Source organism: Phyllostomus hastatus, unplaced genomic scaffold (genome assembly GCF_019186645.2).
Source record: "Phyllostomus hastatus isolate PE091 unplaced genomic scaffold, TTU_PhHast_1.1 phas_scaffold_317, whole genome shotgun sequence".
Taxonomy (NCBI): Eukaryota; Metazoa; Chordata; class Mammalia; order Chiroptera; family Phyllostomidae; genus Phyllostomus; species Phyllostomus hastatus.
The window spans coordinates 12,348,076-12,369,519 of NW_025334023.1; the positions used below are offsets into that span (position 1 = coordinate 12,348,076).

The 21,444-nt window shown below is 36.7% G+C and overlaps 1 protein-coding gene across 2 annotated transcripts in view; it reads right to left on the reverse strand.

Moving 5' to 3' along the window:
- DLG2 (discs large MAGUK scaffold protein 2) overlaps positions 1–21,444 on the reverse strand; it is a 1,902,487-nt gene that overhangs the window by 1,330,382 nt on the left and 550,661 nt on the right. The window contains exon 1 of one of the 2 annotated variants that reach the window (XM_045817836.1): positions 10,207–10,456. The exons of the other annotated variant lie outside the window; for it this stretch is intronic. Coding sequence (XP_045673792.1) covers positions 10,207–10,248 — 42 coding nt within the window. The 5' untranslated portion in view covers positions 10,249–10,456. Of the gene's footprint in view, positions 1–10,206; positions 10,457–21,444 lie in introns of those variants that run through there. 2 annotated transcript variants of the gene reach the window in all.

Here is a 21,444-nt window from a genome sequence, read left to right on the forward strand (position 1 = left end):
CATGGGAATTCTGGGCCCTGGCTAAAGGAACAGACTATGAAACACCCAAATCAGGAGAAACTGGGATCTGAGGATGCTAAAACTAATAAGCCAGAAGATAGCACAACAGAGTCATTGAAATTAAAGAGACACAAAACAGCCCCTTTGAAGAAGAGAGTCAAAGGTCAGGGTACTAAGCGCCAGAACAAGGGTCTGGAGTAAGAGAGGTGTTCATGTGGGTACTGGCCTGTCCTGATCAGGTGCTGGCTCCTGTATCTGGCATTCACTTTCTCTGAGGCCTGGAACAACTGAACCTCTGAGGCTCAGTCCCTTCACCTGTGCAATGAGGCTGAAAAATAAAACCTTTAGTACCTCATACATCACTAATCCTTCATAAACATTAGCAATTGCCACTAGGCATGCTGAGGAATGTAGGAGGACAGGCGAAGTCTCAATGGCCAGGGCAGTGCTAAACCATGCATTTCCAAATGAGTATACTAATTGGTAATTGGGCCAGACTATAGGCTAACGGGACAGCTACTCAATGTGGTGTGTTTTTTTGTGCATATTTCTTGCTTAGTGTTGGTTGACTGTTGTCATCCTTCATTTGCATATTCTTAATTGAGGATGCATGTCCTTTAATGCAGGAAACATGTTACAGTGTTTTTCAAATTGTGACTCATAACCCATTCTGTACCCTTTCAAACTCGTCAATGAAGGTAAATTAAGAAATCAGTTTTAAATGAGTCAGTATGAATTATTTCCTCAACCATTTTTTATTATAATACATTTAGTAAATCTTGACCAAAATTATTAAAAAAATATTTTAAATATGAAAATAGAATAGAAATATTAGGATGCCTTTCTTTTGGTAAAGTTAAGCATTACTTTGTGAAATTTGTACTTAATTGCAATTTTTCAGTTACATCCTTACTATAGATTTCAGTCGAAAAAGTTTGAAAAAATGGATATACATGTTACTTAGGCAAATATTAACACATGGCAGTTTCTCATGATACAACTTGTTGACTCACTGCTTTAATTCCAAACATGAGCCATGAAACTGTTTGCCAAACTTGTCTTACGGTAAGAGTTTACTTAGGGTCATATCTGCATTTCCAGGCTGCTTAGAGATTCTGGTGTTAGAGAGATACTGGTGTTGGAGAAAAGAGGCAATAATTTGCCATTTGGGAGGAAACTTATGGAAAGCAAATCCATTCTCCTTGTTCTGTACCTGTTCTTATTTGGTGGAACCATGCCTAATCCAAAGAGGCACTTGTAAAATGTGTCCAGCTATGTGAGCAGTTAACATGCATTCAGGCAGTCACTCATTCAGCAAATATTTGGTTACTGGCCACATACAAAGCAATGGGGGGTGCAAATGCATGTAGGGCATGGTTCTGGCACTGGAGTAGCTTAGAGTAGATTCATTTCAGAACTGGGGTGGGATGGATCAAAAGATCTGAAGCCAAAAATAAAATGGAGCTTTGAATGTACATATATGACATAAGTTTGGGATAATTTATCATTCACATGTTCAGAGGATTAAAAATTAGTAAAATTGCAATGGCAACTATATTTTCAAAGAATTTTTCTCTAATTAATACTGATGAAATACAGAACAGCTGAGAACCAGTACCCAACAGCTGAAGAAAACTCAGTATTGGGGCTGAAAAGACAATGAAGAAGATAAATATCAAAAGTTAAGCCATGGCTAGTGTGGTGCAGTGGACTGAATGCTCGCCTCTGAACCAAAAGCTTGCTGGTTCAACGCCCAGTCAGGGCACATGCCTGGGTTGTAGGACTGGTCCCCAGTTAGGGCATACAAGGGGCAACCAATCAATGTATCTCTCACATACTGATGTTTCTTTCCCTTTCTTTCTCCCTCCCTTCCCCTCTCTCTAGAAACAAATAAAATTTTTTAAAAAGTTAAATTGTAAGTTACATTATATATAGGCATATATATATATACACACATATCTGGACAACTTGTCCCCAGTCTGTCACCAAGCAGATTCAATCTATTGACATCTCTCACCTGTATTACTGCAGGAACTTCTGAGTGGTCTCCCTGCTCTGGCCCTCACCGCCCTAAAATCTCCTTTCAACACACCAGCCTGAATGACCCTATTAAAATATTAGCCAAAGCATGCCTCCTTTGCTCAAAACCCTGCTGGCTTCCCACTTCACTGAGAGAAGAAGCCTAACTACAAAGAAAGCCCTACATGATCTGCTCACTTTGATATTCTCTTGCCAGCCATGCTGGCTTCTTAGACATTCCTTGAAATGCCAGGTGGCTCCCTCCTCAGGGCCTTTTCAATGTCTGTTACCTTTCCTTACAGTATTTTGTTGCTCCCTTCATGGTTCTTTAGGTCTTCACTCAAAAGTCACCTTCCTAGTGAGACCCTCACTAACCACTTTATCTAAAAGTGGTAAGACCCCTTCCACATTTACACTTCAGATACTCCTTCCACATTTTGTTTTCTTTTCAGTATCTATCATTATACACACTGCATTGTACTCACTCTCTTCTTTATTGTTCACCTAACTTACTGGCATGTAAACTCTATAAAGACAGAGATTATTGTTTATTTTGTTCTCTCCTGTATTTTTAGCAACTAGGTCAGTGCCTGACACATAACAGATGCTCATTAAATATTTGGTCTATGAAGGAATGGAGAATACATAAGAAAGCTTCATGCTCTGTCACTAACTATCATTTATTAGCAAGAAGTCAAGAAATTCCTCTCCAAAGTGACTCCCACCCATCCAAAGCAGCTCCCACTCTGGGGGTCCAGCCCCCCTGCCCCAGCTGCCTTCAGCACACCTGCCAGGCCTCATAGCCAGCTGCACTGGGGTCCAGCCCTGCTCACTCATCAACAAGCCTGCAGTAGCCATGGCTGGGACTCACAGCTCGGGGGTCTGAAAGCCAGTTCTGACCACAGGCATCCACAACAATTGTGGCTTAACTGTTAACAGGAGGGTGCCTGCAATCCACACAGGGGACACTGCTAGAGCACCTGGCTCTGGTGACCAAGGAAAATTGTGCCCTTGGGCCCCACAGCACACCTTCTACATAAGGCTGCTCTTTCAAGACTATGAGACAAGTTGATCTACCTAATACATAGAAACAAATACAGAGAGTTGGGCAAAACAAGTAGAAAAAGGAATATGTTCCAAGCAAAAGTGCAAGACAAAAGCTCTAAAAAAAAGAACTAAAGAAAATAGTCATAAGTCATCTACCAGCTAAAGAGGTCAAAAGTAATGGTCATAAAAGTGCTCACTGAATGCAGTAGAAGAATGGATGAACATGGTGAGAACCTCATAAAGGAGAGAGAGAGAATAATGTACCTGATAAGGGGCCAATGTTCAAAACATATAAGGAGTTCATACAATTTAACATTAAAAACACTAACTAAAATGGGAAGAGGATTTGAATAGATATTTCTCCAAAGAAGACATACAGATTGCCAAGAAGTATATAAAAAAATGTTTAACATCACTAATCATCAGGTAAATGCAAATGAAAACCACAATGAGATATCACTTCATACACATCAGAATGGCTATTATTAGAACATAACAAGTAACAGGTGTTGAGGATGTGGAGAAAAGGGGAACCCTCCATTACTGTTGGTAGGATTGCAAATTGGTGTCACTGCTACAGAAAATTATGTGGAGGTTCCTAAAAAATTACAAATAGAACTACCATATGATCCAGCAACCCACTCCAAGGTATTTAGCCAAAGGGAAATGAAAACACTAATTGGAAAAGATATACATACATATTCCTATGTCCACTGCAACATTATCTACAATATCTGAAATATGGAAGCAACCTGAGTCCATCAAAAGACAAATGGTAAGTGTGGTCTTATTCAGCTATAAAAAATGAATGAAATCTTAATGTTTGTGAAACATGGATGGACCTAGAGAGTATTATGCTAAGTAAAATGAGTCATACAAATACAATAGAGTTTTACTTATATGTGAAATGTAAAAACAAAACAAAAAACTAAAACAGAAACAGACTCATAGACATAGAAAGTAAACTGATGACTACCAGAGGGGAACAGGTGGGGGATGAATGAAAAAGATGAAGGGGATTAAAAGGTATAAACTTCCAGTTATAAAATAAATAAGTCATGGGGATGTAATATACAGCACAGGGGCTAGTCAATAACATCGTAATAATATTGTATGGTGACAGATGTTTACTAGACTCTCATTGTGATGATCACTTCATAAGGTATGCTAATGTCAAATTACAATGTTGCACATGTGAAACCAATATATGATTGTAGCTCAAATATAATAAGAAAGAAAAGCAAAAGAGAAAGACATAATAAAAAGGAATGGTAAATTCATACAATATAGAACATGTAACTTTATTATTTACTTAATTCCTTACCTTATTAAAAAAAGATTTCAGTTGGTTGCAACATACTTACTAGTTAGTTATAGCTCACATAACTATATTATTTATTTAGGAAGGTTTTGAAAAGGTTTAGAGTGGAATGCACCTGGTTTAAAAGCTGTCTTTACAGGCACTTAAGAGTTGTGTGACATTAGACAAGTTATTTTTGTTTCCTGAACTTCAGTTTCCTTCATCTATAAAATAACAGTGATGAGAATGCTTGCATCATAGGTCACTGAAGAGCTCTTTGAAGAATATGTGCTCCGTTATTGGTGTCGTCCATTGCTCACAGTGAGAGCTGAGCCAGGAGTAGCTATCTTTGCTGTTGTTCATTGTGCTATTTTGTTATTTATTAATTAACTCCTTTCATTATTTTTAAAATATTTGATTTAAATAGCCTCATTAGAAATAGTACATTCAATATACTGAGTAGGCTTAGGTATTATAAGCTTGATATACTGACTAGGCTCACAACCATTTGGAGGCCATAACTTAGGGGCCCAGTAAGGGACTAGTACTGTATTAACCTCCTGAAAGAGATACACTAATTATTTAATTGGAACCTTGAGATGAACCATCCCTGATTTGCATGAGCCATAGCGATTATACAAACTGTCCAAAATTCTGATTCGTGAGCCCAAGACCTGCCTACAACAAATAATGTGTTTATTAAAAGCATCAATATGTGGGATGTATCATGGACTCTTGCAAAGAGTAGGCATCAGCAGCATAAGGAGATAGAATTTCTAAAAGTTTCCCTTTCAAACAGTAAATCAAGCATTTCTGGAATTCCTAAAGATGAAGAAAACAGTATATAGTCCCTGTCCTCAAAGTGTTTAAAATCTAGTTAGGAGGAGTGCAATAACCAAATACAATAAAAATTAGCTGCAATGTAAGATAAATGTACAAGTGATGTCATAAGGCAACACAAGATTTATTTCCATGAATGATAGAGAAATTACACTCACTAAATCGAAGCAGAGATAAAATAAGGGAGTTAATGAGGCAAGGGTCAACTTCTTAGAAGAAAGGTACTCTGTACTAGTTCTCAAAGGACAAAATGTAAAGGAGCACACCCATGAAAAGAAGAGATTTACATTGCAGGAAACTAGCAAATGCTCAGAGGCAGAAAAGGATGGGGAGGTTGGAAAAGAGGAACTTCACTGAATAAACTCAGTAGAAATGAGCATGATGAATGTCTGAATTCTAGAGTGTTTGGGCATTCAACAAATTGTTGTAGTTTGAATTACTGACTCCCCCAACTTGGCTCTACCACCTGGCTGTGCAGACTCTAAGAGCACATGGCTGGGTGTGAGTGGTCTGTGATCACCAAATCCAGGATCCAAACCCAAGCCCATGCTCTTTCAAAGTTTATGGTTTTTTTTTCTTTCTCTCAAAAACAATTTAACAAGCGTTAAGATAAATCTGGGAAGAAACTGTGTAAGTAATAAAGAAAAGTGTGGGACACAAATAATGCAACATTTAACAGACATTTATGGAGCCCTTACTGTGTGCCTGCGTTGTTCTTAATGCTGATGATGGAAATAAAAAAATCAAAATTCTGAAATCCCAAATTCTATGGAGCTTACATGTTGGCATGTGTGCATGCATGGTAGTGATGGTGAGAGTGGTAGAGAGGGCATATTGTATCTCCTCTGTTAATATATGTTATTAATTACAGGGATCTTTTAATTGGGTTCAACTCCTAGAATTTCTTAACACTGTTCTTACTGAAGGCAACTCTGAATATTCCTATTTGATAACCTCAACTTTATCAACTATAAATTAAACTCACTGAGCACTTACTGTATTCTAAGAACTTTTTTTACAGTGTTAACATGCCTTATAGCGCATAATTCGTAATTGCTGAGAGCTATTCTTATCCCTATTATATAGGTAAAAATATTGAATTAAGGAAGTTTTTTGTGCAAAAAAAAATGTTTCAATGCAATAAATGGGGAAGATACACGCAAACATAGTTATTCGGGAATCACAAAAATTCATATATCAAAAATATTCTGCTACACTTTTTCCCAAAATCTTCTTATATTTACCCTCAACAAATTTCAAAACTAAAAGCAGAATTCTTGAATCTATGGGATAGGCAGCAGGGTTTACTAGAATAAGTCAGTAAATCAGTGGTCAGGTGACCTGAGCCCTATATCAAGGCTGCATCTGACACACCCTATGCAACAGAGTAACTGCATTTTCTCTCTACCTTGGTTTTCTTTTCTGTGAAATGGGTCTAATACTTGCCTTTCATATTTCAGAGATTGTGGGTTTCTGAGTATATATGGGTATGTTATAATAGCAGGATGAAAGGAGGAAAACAATGAGATGAAGAACATAAAACTAGTTAGAAAAGCAAAAGGTATCACCTGGATGTGAGTTATTATGGTCAATATTACTTTCAAAAATAGAGCCATTTCTGTAGATGAAATGATGTGGACATCTGGTGCAGCAAACTTCCTACGTGTTCCACTCAAGAGGCACTTTGTGTACGACATAGGCAATTTGAGATGGAAGAAGAATTGCACACCTATGTAATGATCACAGTATCCCTTTTTGTCTGAACAGAATCAGATTAAATTGTTCTGATCACATTCTTTAAAAAGTTGAACCCAAGCCAATATGATATCAATGTTTACCAAATTCAAACAACTTACAGCTAACAAGAAAACACAGAACATATATAATACCCTTTGGTTAGAAGTTTTCATTTCTTTTCCTTCTGTAGAAATCTCTCCTAAAAATAGGTGGAAAAGTAAGTAACACAATTTCTGGAGTTAGACTGTGATGATTGCTCAGTCAATTCTCACAGTATTTGTTTTACCCTATGAGTTCAGTGTTCAGTCTTCTAAGTCCCCATGCTCCATCCATTTCAAACTATTTGCAACTATTCAAAGTGCTCTGTGTCTTAGCTCCAGGCTTTTGTCCTTCCCTTGACCATACACACCTTCCTCACTCCAGGCTGCCTGGCAAAACCCCATTAGCTGTCAAAATTCAATTCAGAGGTGACTTCACAGAAAAACCTTTCTTAATCAGTCCATGTAAAATTAGCCAGTGTTCTGTTTTGTTTCATCCTTACAGTGTCCTGGGTAGACATTCATTCCTTGTCCTGTAATACTTCACAGTACTTAACTTCTTTATATGTCTGTGTATTTTCCAAGATTGGAAGCTTCTTGAAAGCAAGGATTATTTTATATTGATCTTAGTTTCCCAGACTCTAGCACAGTGCAAAAATCATCATTGTTTTTCAAAAATTTTTTGATAGATGAATGAATAAATGATGACCCATTAGTCACATTCTGATATCTGTAAATATGTGTGTGCACATATATACATATGTATTCATTCCAAATTTAATACCTTGTTATATAAAAACATACATGAAGTGTATCAAAACATATCACTCTTAAAAAATCTTTTTAACTACACTATATTATAAAGGTCCAATTAACAAAACTATTACTCTAGGATAAAAGATTGTGAGTGCAGAAAAAAATAGATGAGATGTTTCTATCCTTTGAATTTTTAAAACATTTTTTATTATGCAAACACAGTTTTCTGCCTTTCCTCCCACCCCTCCCCACCCCCCCAGCCCCACCACCCCCCTCCCCTTTTTCCACCCCACCTTGTTATTGTCCATGTGTCCTTTATAGTTGTTCCTGTAAATCCTCCACCCTTTTCCTGATATCCTTTGAATTTGAATCCTATGAAAGTTTTAGGTCACTATAACATCAATCATGTTAAATCATGGCAACATGAGAAGTTACAAACTATACAAGAGACTTTACCAGAACCAAGCAAATGAGTAATTCTAAGCATAATGGAAATAAAATAAAATGCTCTCAAAATATAATATAAAATAAAACAAAACTAAAAACATCTGGTAAAATTATTGCAAAAACTTGATAAAGTATCAGACTATGTGATTTGTGAACTCTTTTACAAAACTTGTTCTCTCAGAAGAAAAGGATAACCCTAAAAGAAAATTATGACATTTGAAAAAAAGTGCAAAAACTCATTATTAAAAGGGCATATGCATACTTAAAATTGAAGTTAAGCTACTCAAAGCAAGTCTATACATGTGGCAATGTACATGGCTAGAGTTTCTATTGATTAATGTATAGAAATATTTACCTCTCTCAATGCAGGTTAGCCAAAACACTAAGAATTTATTATCCAAAAGTCATTGGAATTAAGATATTGTTGGTAAAACACTTTTAATTCCTTTGCATGTGAATATAAGTGAAAAATACACAGCTAAGCCTAAAAAGACTGCTGATAGCAAAGAGTAATAAGGGGATTTCTTAAAACCCATATCAAAGAAACTTTGGACTGAGACTTTTCTGTAGTACTTCTGAATATAACAAAGAAAATTAAAATAATTATCTCTTAATCTAAATTATTTATGGAGATTTTCCTGAATAAAAAACACCTTTCTCTTTCAAAAAAGATGAAGAGGGAAAACTTTAACAATTCATTGAGTTTACAAAACAGTGCATGCCATACCCATAATTTGAAACAAGAGACAGTGATGGAAAAATGCAAGTTGATATTTGGGTACTCTCTCTAGGTTTTTAAATGTCTCTTTTCATATTGTTTACTATATCATATGCATGGGAAAGAAAAACTGATTGCTGAGTTTAACCTTAAAAGTAGTAAAAAGTAAATCCTGCAGAAAGTCTGCAAAATGTTTCACAGAATGCTTTCCAACTGTGGTTGTAATAGAATTGGTCATCAAAACGTAAATACTACCTGTTCAAAATTCAAATAGAAAACAAAAAAGCTTACAAAAGAGTGAGCAGGGAGTTCTTTAATAAAACTTGTAAACACAGAAAATAAAACTTTAGTCTCCAAACATATCTAAATATTCCCCCAATAAAATAAAATGGGAAAACACTTTACATTGATATTTTTTAAAGATCTTACTTTAGATATTAAGTCTTAACTGCCCTTTAAAATTTTTCTCTTGAAAGGCAATCACTTTCCTTTTGAACTTCCTTCAAAAATACAAGTTCAAAATGCTAACAGAAGATGTAATTCACTTTAAATTATGCAACTGGAATTCCACAGCTGGCCTGTCTGGGCAGCTTAGTAAGTACTAAATGAAGAGTGTCAGAAAACCTCTCCAATAATATTGTTGTCCTTTCCGACAAGGGGTAAATCTCCCAAACTTAGGCTCAACTTCAGAGGCTCATTAGCTACAGCAAGTGAATGTCAGTGGGGTGATAACACCGGGCAAAGTCACCCACGCAGCCAAACCAAACAGAGCTGAGGATTTATATGCTCAGTATCACCCACTTGCAATGATAATAATGTGTTTATATGAACAGGGTGATCAGGTACCCACAGATCATATCCTAATGCCATTACAGCCACTAGATTTAATCCCCAGCTCAAACAATTAAGCTGTACAAACACAGGCAGCTCACAGCACTTTTAAAAAGAAAGACTATAAATACTAATCTAAAGCATGCTCTATAGCTTTTTACCCTCTCTGATTTCTTGATTCTGGCCTACCTACATAATTTTCATCTTTTCCTCCCCCCAACTCCAGTCCCCAAGTGTGAGCGTGAACCTGAATTACAAACAGTTAAACCTGAAGGTCACTTCACAGCGGCGTTCCAACATGCTCCCCCAGCGAGGCTGCACGGCGACAATAAAACAAAGCCCTTGCAACCACCTGTAATAATCTGCCTGCTCAGCCAGCAATCCAAAAAGTCCTGAAGCTACACAAGGTAGACATTTTCTGCAGCTGGTTTCACATGTATATTGTGCTCAGTTGCCGGCTCGCCTCCGCTTACCTTCACGTTAGTCCGGAGTGCACAGTAACATGCAAAGAACATTGCAGTAAATAAGGAGCATATGGACCGGTATTCAGCTTCTCAGCACAGCGCAAGCCCCACACACTCGGTCCTGGGCATGTGCTACTAAGGAGCATCCGTTCCCTCTGTCAGTTTGAAAATGCATTGATCTCTGTTTTCTCTGACTACAAAACGACATGTCTTGAAGGCACTGAATGAGAGCTCAAAATCTCTTCATTGGCTATATATAGCATTGTGCCCAGCAATTTCAATTAGTGGAGAATTCAGCATCTGAAAGTTAAGACTTCAGTTGCTTTTCCTTCTAGCATTTTAAATCACTGGGTTAAAAAAAAAAAAAGAAAAAAAAGGGAGGGGGGTGGAATGAGCTCACCCAGGAAGGATGGGGGGGAAGGTGAAGAATTGAAATTTAACCAATGAGTTACTTATGTTTCTGGAGAGTCCTGCTGTTATCCTATTAGATACTTTACAATGGGATTGCATCCGGCAGATCGCAAATGAAGAGGAAACCCTTTTCCCTGTGGAGGTTTAATATGGGCTCTGCACTGTATTCCAGGCTATTCTGATGCAGCACCGTGTTTGGCAAATATTACAAATCACTGCAAACACATCTCATTCTGCTTTTCAGTGTCAGTGTGAAATAGGACCAAGACCAAAGTATCACTGTCTCATAAAGTCCCCTAAAATGTAAGCTGGGTTCCCCTGGGGTGATCTGCAGTTCCATGGCCGAGAAGTACCGCCTTCTCCTACTTCCTGGTCCTGTGAAATCTGTTCACATCTTCTCAGGCTATCTAAAGTTGCTAGGCTCACTAATAAAACAATGCATCCAATTTGCCAAAACTAAGCTGTATTGGTGAGTGACAATCAATAATAGAGGACGAGTTCAGAATGAAGACAGAAGATTCCAGGGGATAACATAACCATGGATTCAGTAGCTGCTGCTGCTGAATGTAATGTGTTCAGCTGGCTTTGGAAGGGAGAGAGCAAGACAGGAAAATTAAAGCTTCTGCCCCCATGAATCCATAAAGAAAAAAATCTCTAAAACATCGTCAGATCCTACTGTCTGTTGACATTCTTGTCAGGCACCGGATGCTGCAAATTAACTCAGTTTTTACTGAGCCAAAGTACAAACTCCAATTTCAGGTTCTAAACTCTTATTTCCAGCCTTAGGAAGCCCTAATGCTCAGCCAGAATTCTAAAGCTATCTGGTGAAATGCAAGCAGAAATGAACAGTTCTCACTGCAGCAAAAATAGTGGGAGGAAAAAGAGTGGTTATGTCTTTGCCATGACGTTCCCCATCAGCTCACAGCAACAGGGAAGATCAGCATAACTCACCAGAAAAAGCTGCAGTGACTTTTAGGATTTTTCTTTAATATGTTTTGCATAAGCCACCTCCCCTCTGGAGCCTGCAGTGGTGCTGAGGTACTGTTAGAGCTACTGGGCATTTCTCCTGGGCAATGAGGTGAGGCAGCTTCAGGAGGAAGCAAGGTATTTAAAGGAGAGAAATTAAAGGAAGAAGGAAAGCAGGATTTTCTATTTCTCTGTTAATGACAAGCATTCAGAAAGTGTCGTCACTTCTGACTAAATAGCTATTTTGAGCTATCATTGTTTGTGCCTTTTTTTTAGGAAGGAAAAAGGCAATCTTGTCTTAAGCTGGAGATTCTTTAGCATCATAAAAGAAGGCAGCTACTTAATTTGATTCCCAGTTCCGTCTGTCATGTAAGTCTAGGTAATTACAAATGGTAAGCACTTGCAACATAACCAGTGACTTCCAGGACAATAAAAAAATTGACATGATGCTCAACTCTCATCATTCCATAACTTTTACTAGACTTTAAAATGCAGAACTAAGAATTTCAGTCAACAGAATTTCTTCTGAGGTCATAGCAGGTCACATTTCCTGCAGCTCTTCCTAATAAATGAACCCAAACATAGAAACTCAGTATCATGGTAATCATAGGAGAATTTTTAAATGTTTAACATGTGAATGAGTATTGTTATTTTTTCCATTGGAAATTATATGAGGGAGCAGCTTTATATCTTTTAAATTATGCTAATAGACCCTAGGGAATTTGGATAGCCCAGTAGAGAGAGAGAGCAAAAGAGTTGGAACATGTGATAAATCTCAAAAACAATTCACAGATGAAGTTTTAGGTAAAAAAAAATTCATGTAGATTTTCCTGGAAGGCAATCAGCGAGGACTTCTCCTGATAGGACTTCAAAGAGAGTGTTCATGTGTGTATGTTCTAAAGAAGGCCCTGAGACTTGCAGATACACGTGAACTCCTACATGCACTTACCCATTCCACAGCATCCCAGTAGAGACACGGGCTAAATCTGTAGATTTACTTCCTAATTTTTGTAAGGATACTAGGATAACTGAATTACTATTCTTATGTGATAGCTGCAAGAAATGAGGCATTAATACAATGACAATGTTCCACTAAAAAGTGTTCCCTATCTTTAGGCAAAGACTTTAACAGGTCAGTGTACATGCTAAAAAAAATAGCTGGCTACATATTTTTGGAGGAAGCATAGTAAGTCTAAGCTCTAACTCTCAAAAGCAAATAGTACTGGCAGATTACTTCCATGTTAGATCCTTTCTTTTACCATTTGTATAGGGGAGATGTATAAAATGGGGATGATACTTAGCACACAGTGTCATTAAGATGATCAAAGATGAATCCTATCATCAAAGCAGTCTAGATGAATCAAAGATTTAAGTATAAAAACTGAAACCATAAACATATTAGAAGAAAACAGATTAGGTTTTGGTATATACAATATTGAGTGGAGAAGGCTGAAGTCATATAAGAAAAGATTAACAATTGTAACTATATTAAAATAAAAATCTTCTGCTTATCTAAATTATATGCCACTACAAACTGGAAAAATATTTGCAACATACTTAATGGAAAATTTCCTTAAAATACAAAGGATTTTCATAAACTGATAATAAATATAAAACTAAATTTAAATAAGGCAAAGAACATAAAGTGGCACTTCACAAAAAGCCCACATAAAAACATTAAAAATGCTCTAGCTCACTCATGTTTAGGGTAAAGCATAAAATTAGAAAAGGTTTTTTTTTATTGATATAGCAAGTACTAATAGGAATGCATTAATTGCTGAAAACTTTTTGGAAACTAATCTATAAAATATTACAGAAGGAACTTTTTCATTGTTGTAGTTATTCAACTTCAACATTCAGAAATTAATTCTAGGTTTAGATATGGAAAAAGGTATAGGTTTAGATGTAGATATACATATAAGCACATATATAGTTTATGTATATATATTATAAATATCAAACATTAGAATATTTATTTGTAATATTATAGTTCTTCTATGTCACCAAATACTATGCAGTTATTAGAAACATATAAGGTACATATTCCTCTTTGGAAATATGTCCAAGTTATAATATTGCATGTAAAAATAAGGTTGTTAACTAGTTTGCATAGTATGTCTATACTTGTATATATATGTATATATAATTATTATAGGTAAGTGTGTGTTGGTGTGTGTGTAAAATATTTGATAGCATTGCTCATTGGAGATTGGAACTTGGTTTAGGAAGAGAAGTTAGACAACTTTCATTACTCATCTTATACCCTTCTATATACTAGTGTGGCCTCACACAAAATGAGCTGTTTATCCAGCTATCTGTCTTAGGGACTAAGAACAATAAAGATGCAGGGAGGAAATTTTAGGACCTGTGAGAGGATTTGCCTATTATTATTCTTTCATTTCTTTTTTTTACTGTTGTTCAAGTACAGTTATCTCCATTTTCCAGCTACCACTGTCCCCTGCCCAACTCACTGCCACCCCCTGCCCTCAGTCCTACCACTCTTTGGCTTTGTCCATGGAATTGTATGCATTCCAGGGAGACATCTGCACTACAAGAGGCAGAGGAACTAAGAAGAATTCAGGAAGAGGTAGGTTCCTGTCCCTGGTGTCATGATCGCCCCAGACCTGTGCTCATTGCTCTTACTCTTCTCAGTGAGATGGTCGTGATGGTGACACCAGGAACAGGAATCTACCTTTTCCTGAATTCTTCTTAGTTCCTCCACCTCTTGTAGTGCAGATGTCTCCCTGGAATGTGTGTAATTCCAGTGCATGGTGTATTTTTCTTAAAGCATGGCCCTTAACCACAAGCCAACTACTTTCTGTGTTTCTTAAGTGAACAAGTGGCTATCAAGGAGACTTGACTCTAGTCAATTTTTACCTACTGCACTGTGTTTAGAACATGACATCTACATATATTTTTTCTATTTATTTTTACTTATTATATTGAATTTATCAGAGTAACATTGGTTAATAAAATTATATAGGTTTCAAGTGTACAATTCTATAATACATCATCTGTATATTGTACTGTGTGTTCACCACATCAAATCAAGCCTCCTTCCATCCCCATTTATGCCCCCTTTACCTTCTTCTATCTTCCATTACCCGCCTAATTTCTTTTTTGCAATAAACCTTCCTATAGAATGAGTGTATTCCCCCCAAATTTATATGTTGAAACCTCATCTCCAATGTAATGATATTTGGAGCTGTGACCTTTTAGTGGTGATTAGGTCCTTAGGAATGGGTTTAGTGTCCTATTCATAAGAGACTCCAGAAGGCTCCCTTGCCCTTCAACCACTTGAGGACACATGGAAAGGGTGGCTGTCTATGGACCAGGAAGAACTGGATTCTCAACAGACACTGAATCAGCTCAGTACCTTGATTTTAAACTTCCAGGCTCCCAAACTGTGAGAAATAAATGTCTGTTATTTATAAGCCACCCAGGGTGTAGCATTTTGGTTTAGCACCTCAAACAGACTAAGACAAGCATGTAATACAATTTAGAATATAACCTAATATTTTTATTTTTAAAATATTAAGACAATATGCAATTATAATTAGCTAATAATACAATAATAACAGTGACAATGTCTGTTAATAGGGACAAATAATTCATATTTCTGTACATTTTCCTTATATACAAAATAAGGAGATTGGACTATTTAGTGCTTTCTTGTAGGCAGAATAACTTGGTAGGTTTGCTTGGCTTTTTGTTTTGTTTTATTTAGACAGGATATAGAAGATAAGATGAAATGGTAAGTTTCCACTCAGTTATCTTCCAGACCAATTAAATCAGAATCTCCAGCGGCAGAACCCAGCCATCAGTATTTTATAAAGCTCCTCAAGTGACTACAATGTGCAGCTAGAATGAGAATTACTTAGGGGGAAGGAGAACAGTCCACAAACTGATTTTGTAAGGTTCAGACAGCAGATATGTTAGGCCTGCCAGCCATACAATTACAGTCACAACCGCTCCACTCTGTTACAACTACCCAACTTTGATGGCGCAGTGAGAAAGCAGCTATACATATTATAGAATGTGTTCCAACAACACTTTATTAATAAACATTAAAATTTAAATTTCATATACTATTCTCATGTCAGAAAATATTATTCTTCTTTTGATTTTTCTTCAATCATTTGAAAATGTAAAAATCATTTTTTTAGTTTGTTGTTTGCCAACCTCTGCTCTATAGTATTTAGCAGTGGTTCTCAAAGTATCATCTTTGGGCTAGCAGCATCAGCACAAACTGGGAATTTGTTCAAAATGCAAATTATCATTTGGTAGGTTACACCCTAGACCTACCAAATCAGTAACCCTAGGTGTGAGGCTCACAAACCTGTGTTAACATACTCTACAGGTGATTTTCATGTAAACTGAAGTTTGAAAACTACTGCTACAAAGAAAGAGATGAAAACTGATAGCTAAGATTCCTGCAGTGTAGGAAGAGGTGGACTCCAGAGCACAGGAAGAGGAATTAGCCTTAGAGGGGAGAGAGTACAGAAAATAAAGTGGAAATGACTACAGGTGCTGTGAGATAATTCCAGAGCAGAGGCTGTGCAGATTGATTAACAGAAACCTCATTTAAATTGGAGTTGGGAGGGCATGTAAGGAGAGCTCTCATGCCCTACCACTCATTATCAATTAACCCAACAGGAAGAGACATAATTTCCATCTCCAAGAGGAAAATGTCTTTCACTGTACTATTCCAACAGAAGAAGGAGGATATCCTCCTCTCCCAGCAACCAGTCAACCAATGAAAGTCTGCTACAGCTCAGCCAATGAAAAGCCACTACACTTCAAACACCCAGTGTCCTCCATTGGACTCTTTGTTTACAACAGTTTCTCTGAATTCTCCATTTCTTCTAGACAGTCATGCGCCATTTAAGGATGGGGATATGTTCTGAGAAATATTTCTTTAGGTGATTTTGTCATTGTGAGAATATCATAGCATGCATTTATACAAACCTAGCTGGTACAGCCTATTGCTCCCAGGCCAAAAGCTTGTACAGCATGTTACTGTACAAAACAATGCCAGATTAAATCAAACCCAAGAAAATGATGCATCAGACACAGTAAACATGAGACATGTGAGGCTTCTGCTGGCATAACACATCATACTGTTTTATAGCAAACCTTTTTTATAAGTAGAAAAAGTCCACTCTAAAATAGTGATAAAAGTATAGTATAGTAAATACACAAACCAGTAGCAGTAATTTATTATCAAGTGTTTACCATCACATAATTGTATGTGCTCTCCTTTTATACACCTGGCAGTGCAGTAGGTTTGTTTACACCATAATCACCATGAACACATGAGTAATGTGTTGTACTATGACTTTATGGTGGTCATGATATCACTAGACAATAGGAATTTTTCAGCTCTATTATAATCTTATGGAACCACCATCATATATTTGGTCCAATGTTGACCGAAACATCTTTATGTGGCTCATGTCTATAAAAGAACATTCCTCTCCTTGGTTCTCTAGACTTATGTGTAGTTCACCATTAGAATACATGCACTGAATTGTGATTCTTTGATTTTCCTAAATAAAACCATTTTGCTGGCGAAATACCTAGCTATTTGTTTAAGGTCAACAAGGCTTAAGACTCTGGGATGAATGCTAGTTGAGCAAGGGGCTGTATAACATCTTAGAATTTAGAATGCATTCCTTCCTAGAAATGAATAACTCTTAGACTTTGGATTAAAACAACAAACAACTTGAATTTCAGTTCCTTTTCTGCCAGTTCCAGCTGTGTGACCATGGACAAATTACATGACTCTCCCTGTCCTGGAGTATTCTTATGTAAAATAAAGATAACAATCCTACTTCACAGGATGTTGTAAGCACTAAAATAAGTAAGATGTGCAAACTGCTTGGCCTACTCCATGGTACACAGGAAATTTAATCAGTATAATTTTTTAGGTACAGAAGACTGAAATGATAGAAGTAAGAGGAAAGATGAAAATATATAAGCATTTTTCTTGACTAATTTCTACATACCTAGATACCATGAAGGGATTTGAAGACCTTCTAGGACTTACTTATGATTACCAATCAGCCTTGAAGAGAGCTAGTTCTCAGAAAGTTTGATCATCTCATAATCCCTGAATTGATTTAGTATCCTTGGAATTTATTGTATCTTCCCCAATATTTTATTGAGATAATAATAACTGATTTATAAACTACCGAGCACTTCAGAGTTTCTCAGGATTTTCCACCAAAGTATCCCTAACAGGCAAAAGAGAATTTATTTATTACACTTGGATCTATAGCAACAAAATAAAATATCTTTAATATCCTATTTATTATCCTAAAAATTCATGTAAATGTTAAACTCAAGTTGAGAACATATTTTTATTTCTTATAAAGTAATGTTTTATATTATATTACTGTCTGACCACCAGATACAGTAAGCCAAGAATACTGTACAATGTGCACTTCATGGCTTTGAGTGCCTTCTGACATACATACCCCTTATATGTTGAGGGTTCTCTTCCCTCAGTTCACATAGTAGATATGGATCCCAATTGTTTCTTGATCCATTTATTTCCAGAAAAACTATCACTGTGTTGTGGTGTTCCATGTGCAGTGGTAGTTCTTGAAGCTTCATTTTTTTGTCCTTTATGTAAGGTATGACCACCCCTTTTTCTTTCTATTCCTTTAAATTAAAATCTGTGACTTCTTGGATGCCCAGGGTGCTTAGATTTCCTAGTGAATATCTAAGGCCCTGCCCCTTACAACACAACCTGTGAGCAGAGACAAAGAAATATGGCCCAAATGAAAGAACAGATCACAGCAGTATAATTTACAATATCCAAGTGCTGGAAGTAACCTAAGGGCCTATCAGTAAATGAATGGATCAAAAAACTGTGGGACATTTACAAAATGGAATACTATCCAGCAGAAAGAAAGAACTCCTACCCTTAGACACAGCATGGATGGAACCAGAGAGAATTATGCTAAGTGAAATAAACCGGGTGGTAAAAGACAAATACCACATGCTCTCACCTATAAGTGTAACTTAATCAACAAAACAAACAAGCAAATAAATTAACAACCAGAGACACTGAAATATAGAACAAACTGACAATAACCAGAGAAGAGGGGAGAGAAGGATAATAGGGGATAATAGGGGAAGGGCCATCAAGGAACATGTATAAAGGATATATGAACAAAGCCAAAGGGGGTAGGTTAGAGGGTGGAAGGTGGGGATGGGTGGGGTGGGGTGGGAGGGTGTGGTGGGGTGAAAATGGAGACAACTGTACTTGAACAACAATGAAAATAAAAGAACAGATAAAAACTCCAGAAAAAGAACTAAGTGATGAGGAGATAGACAACCTATCAGATGCAGAATTCAAAACACTGGTAATCAGAATGCTCACAGAAATTATTGAGTATGGTCACAAAGTGAAGGAAGAAATGAAGACTATACAAAGTGAAATAAAGGAAAATATACAGGGAACCCACAGTGACAGGAAGGAGACCAGGACTCAAGCCAACAATTTGAAACAAAAGGGAGAAATAAACATCCAACCAAAACAGAATGAAGAAAAAAGAATTAAAAAAAAACAATGAGGAGAGGCTGAGGAACCTCTGGGGCAACTTTAAATGTTCTATCATCCAAATCATAGGGGTACCAGAAGGAAAAGAGGAAGACCCAGTCATTAAAAACTTATTTGAACAAATAATGAAGGAAAATTTCCCCAATCTGGCAAAAGAATTAGACATGCAAGTCCAGGAAGCTCAGAGAGTCCCAAAGAAATTGGATCTTAGAAGAAACACAACAAGACACATAATAATTAAATTATCCAAGATTAAAGAGAGGAGAGAATCTTAAAACCAGCAAGACAAAAGGACAGAGTTATTTACAAAGGAGATCGCATAAGACTATCAGCTGATTTATCAAAAGAAACCTAATAGGCAAGAAAGGGCTGGAAAAAAAGTATTCAAAGTCATGAAAGGCAAAGACCTACACCCAAGATTACTCTATCCAGCAAGCTATAATTTAGAATGAAAAGGCAGATAAACCACTTCCCAGATCAGGTAAAGTTAAAGGAGTTCATCATCACTAAGCCCTTATTACATGAAAGTTAAAGGCATTTATCTAAGAGGAACTTATCTAAGAAAAAGAAGATCAAAACTATGAAAAGTAAAATGACAACAAACTCACAACTATCAACAACTGAACCTAAGAAACAAAAACAAAAACTAAGCAAACAACTAGAACAAGAACAGAATCACAGAAATGGAGATTACATGGAGGGTTATCAGTGGGGAGGGCAGCAATGGAGGAAAAAGGTACAGGGAATAAGAAGCACAATTGGTAGGCACAAAATAGACAGGGGGAAGTTAAGAATAGTATAGGAAATGAAGAAGCCAAAGAACTTACATGTACAACCCATGGACATGAACTAAGGAAGAGGGAATGCTGGAGGGAGAGGGGTACAGGACAGAGGGGAATAAAGGGGAGAAAAATAGGACAACTGTAATAGCATACTCATTAAAATATACTCAAAACATAAAATAAAAAGTGAAAAAAAGAATTATCTGCAAATCTTGTCATCTCTTAAAGATCAGATCAGGGCCCATTTTATTGTGAGATTTCTCCTGACATCAGCCTACACAGATTCCTTTTCCTGAGTGCCTATAGCATATATTGTCTGCATCGCCCAATTTAGTACTTGATTATATGCTTCCTTGTATTCTTTTCTTATTGCCTTTTGCCTAAGATTCATCTCCTTAACCCCATTTTAAGCTTTTCAAGAGCCAAAGATATGTGTCCTGAAAATTAGTTCTGTGGGCATACAGAATTGTTTAGTTACTTTTCATGAACTAATAGACTGATGAGCAGCTGGAAAGAAGTGAAAAGCTGCAACAATATCTGATAATCACAACATCACTTTTTTAAAAAGTAAATAATTAGCTTATTATTATTATCACTTTATTTTTTCAGTTGTATTGAGGTACAATTGACAAAAATTATATATTTTAAGGTTTATAGCATTTTTGATATACATATACATTGTGAAGTAAGTACTTTAATTAAACTAATTAACATTTTGCACCACATCACATAATTATTGTGTGTGTTTGTATTTGTGTGTGTATAGTAAGAACACTGGAGTCTACTGTCTTAGCAAATTTCAAGTATACAATGTGTTATTACTAACTATACCCAGCATGCTCTACATTAGGTCTTCAGAATTTATTCATCTTATAACCGAAAGTTTGTGCCCTTTGACCAACACCTCTGCTTTTCTTTTATATCACTGAGGTCCTGGTAAATACCACTCTACTCTCTAATGAGAGATCAACATTTTTTACTTTTTGGTATTTTTATTTTATTATTATTTTTCTTATCATTGTTCCAGTACAGTTGTCTCCATTTTTTCTGCCACCACTGTCCCCAGCAGCACCTACCCCCACCTCCCACCCTAGTCCTTCCCCATTTTGGCTTTGTCCATGGGTCCTTTATACATATTCCTTAACAACCCTTCCCCTTCTTTCCCTTGTTATTCCCCTTCCCCTCCCCTCAGTTACTGTCAGTTTGTTCTTTATTTCAGTGTTTCTGGTTATATTGTGCTTGCTTGTTTGTTTTGTTGATTAGGTTCCACTTATAGGTGAGATCATATGGTATTTGTCTTTCATTACCTGGCTTATTTCACTTAGCATAATGCTCTCCAGATCCACCCATGCTGTTGAGAAGGGTAAGATCTCCTTTTTTCTTTCTGAGGTGTAGTATTCCATTGTGTAAATACACCACAGTGTTTTGATCCACTCATTTACTGATGGGCATTTAGGTTGCTTCCAGGACTTGGCTACTGTAAATTGTGCTGCTATGAACATTGGGGTGCATAGGTTC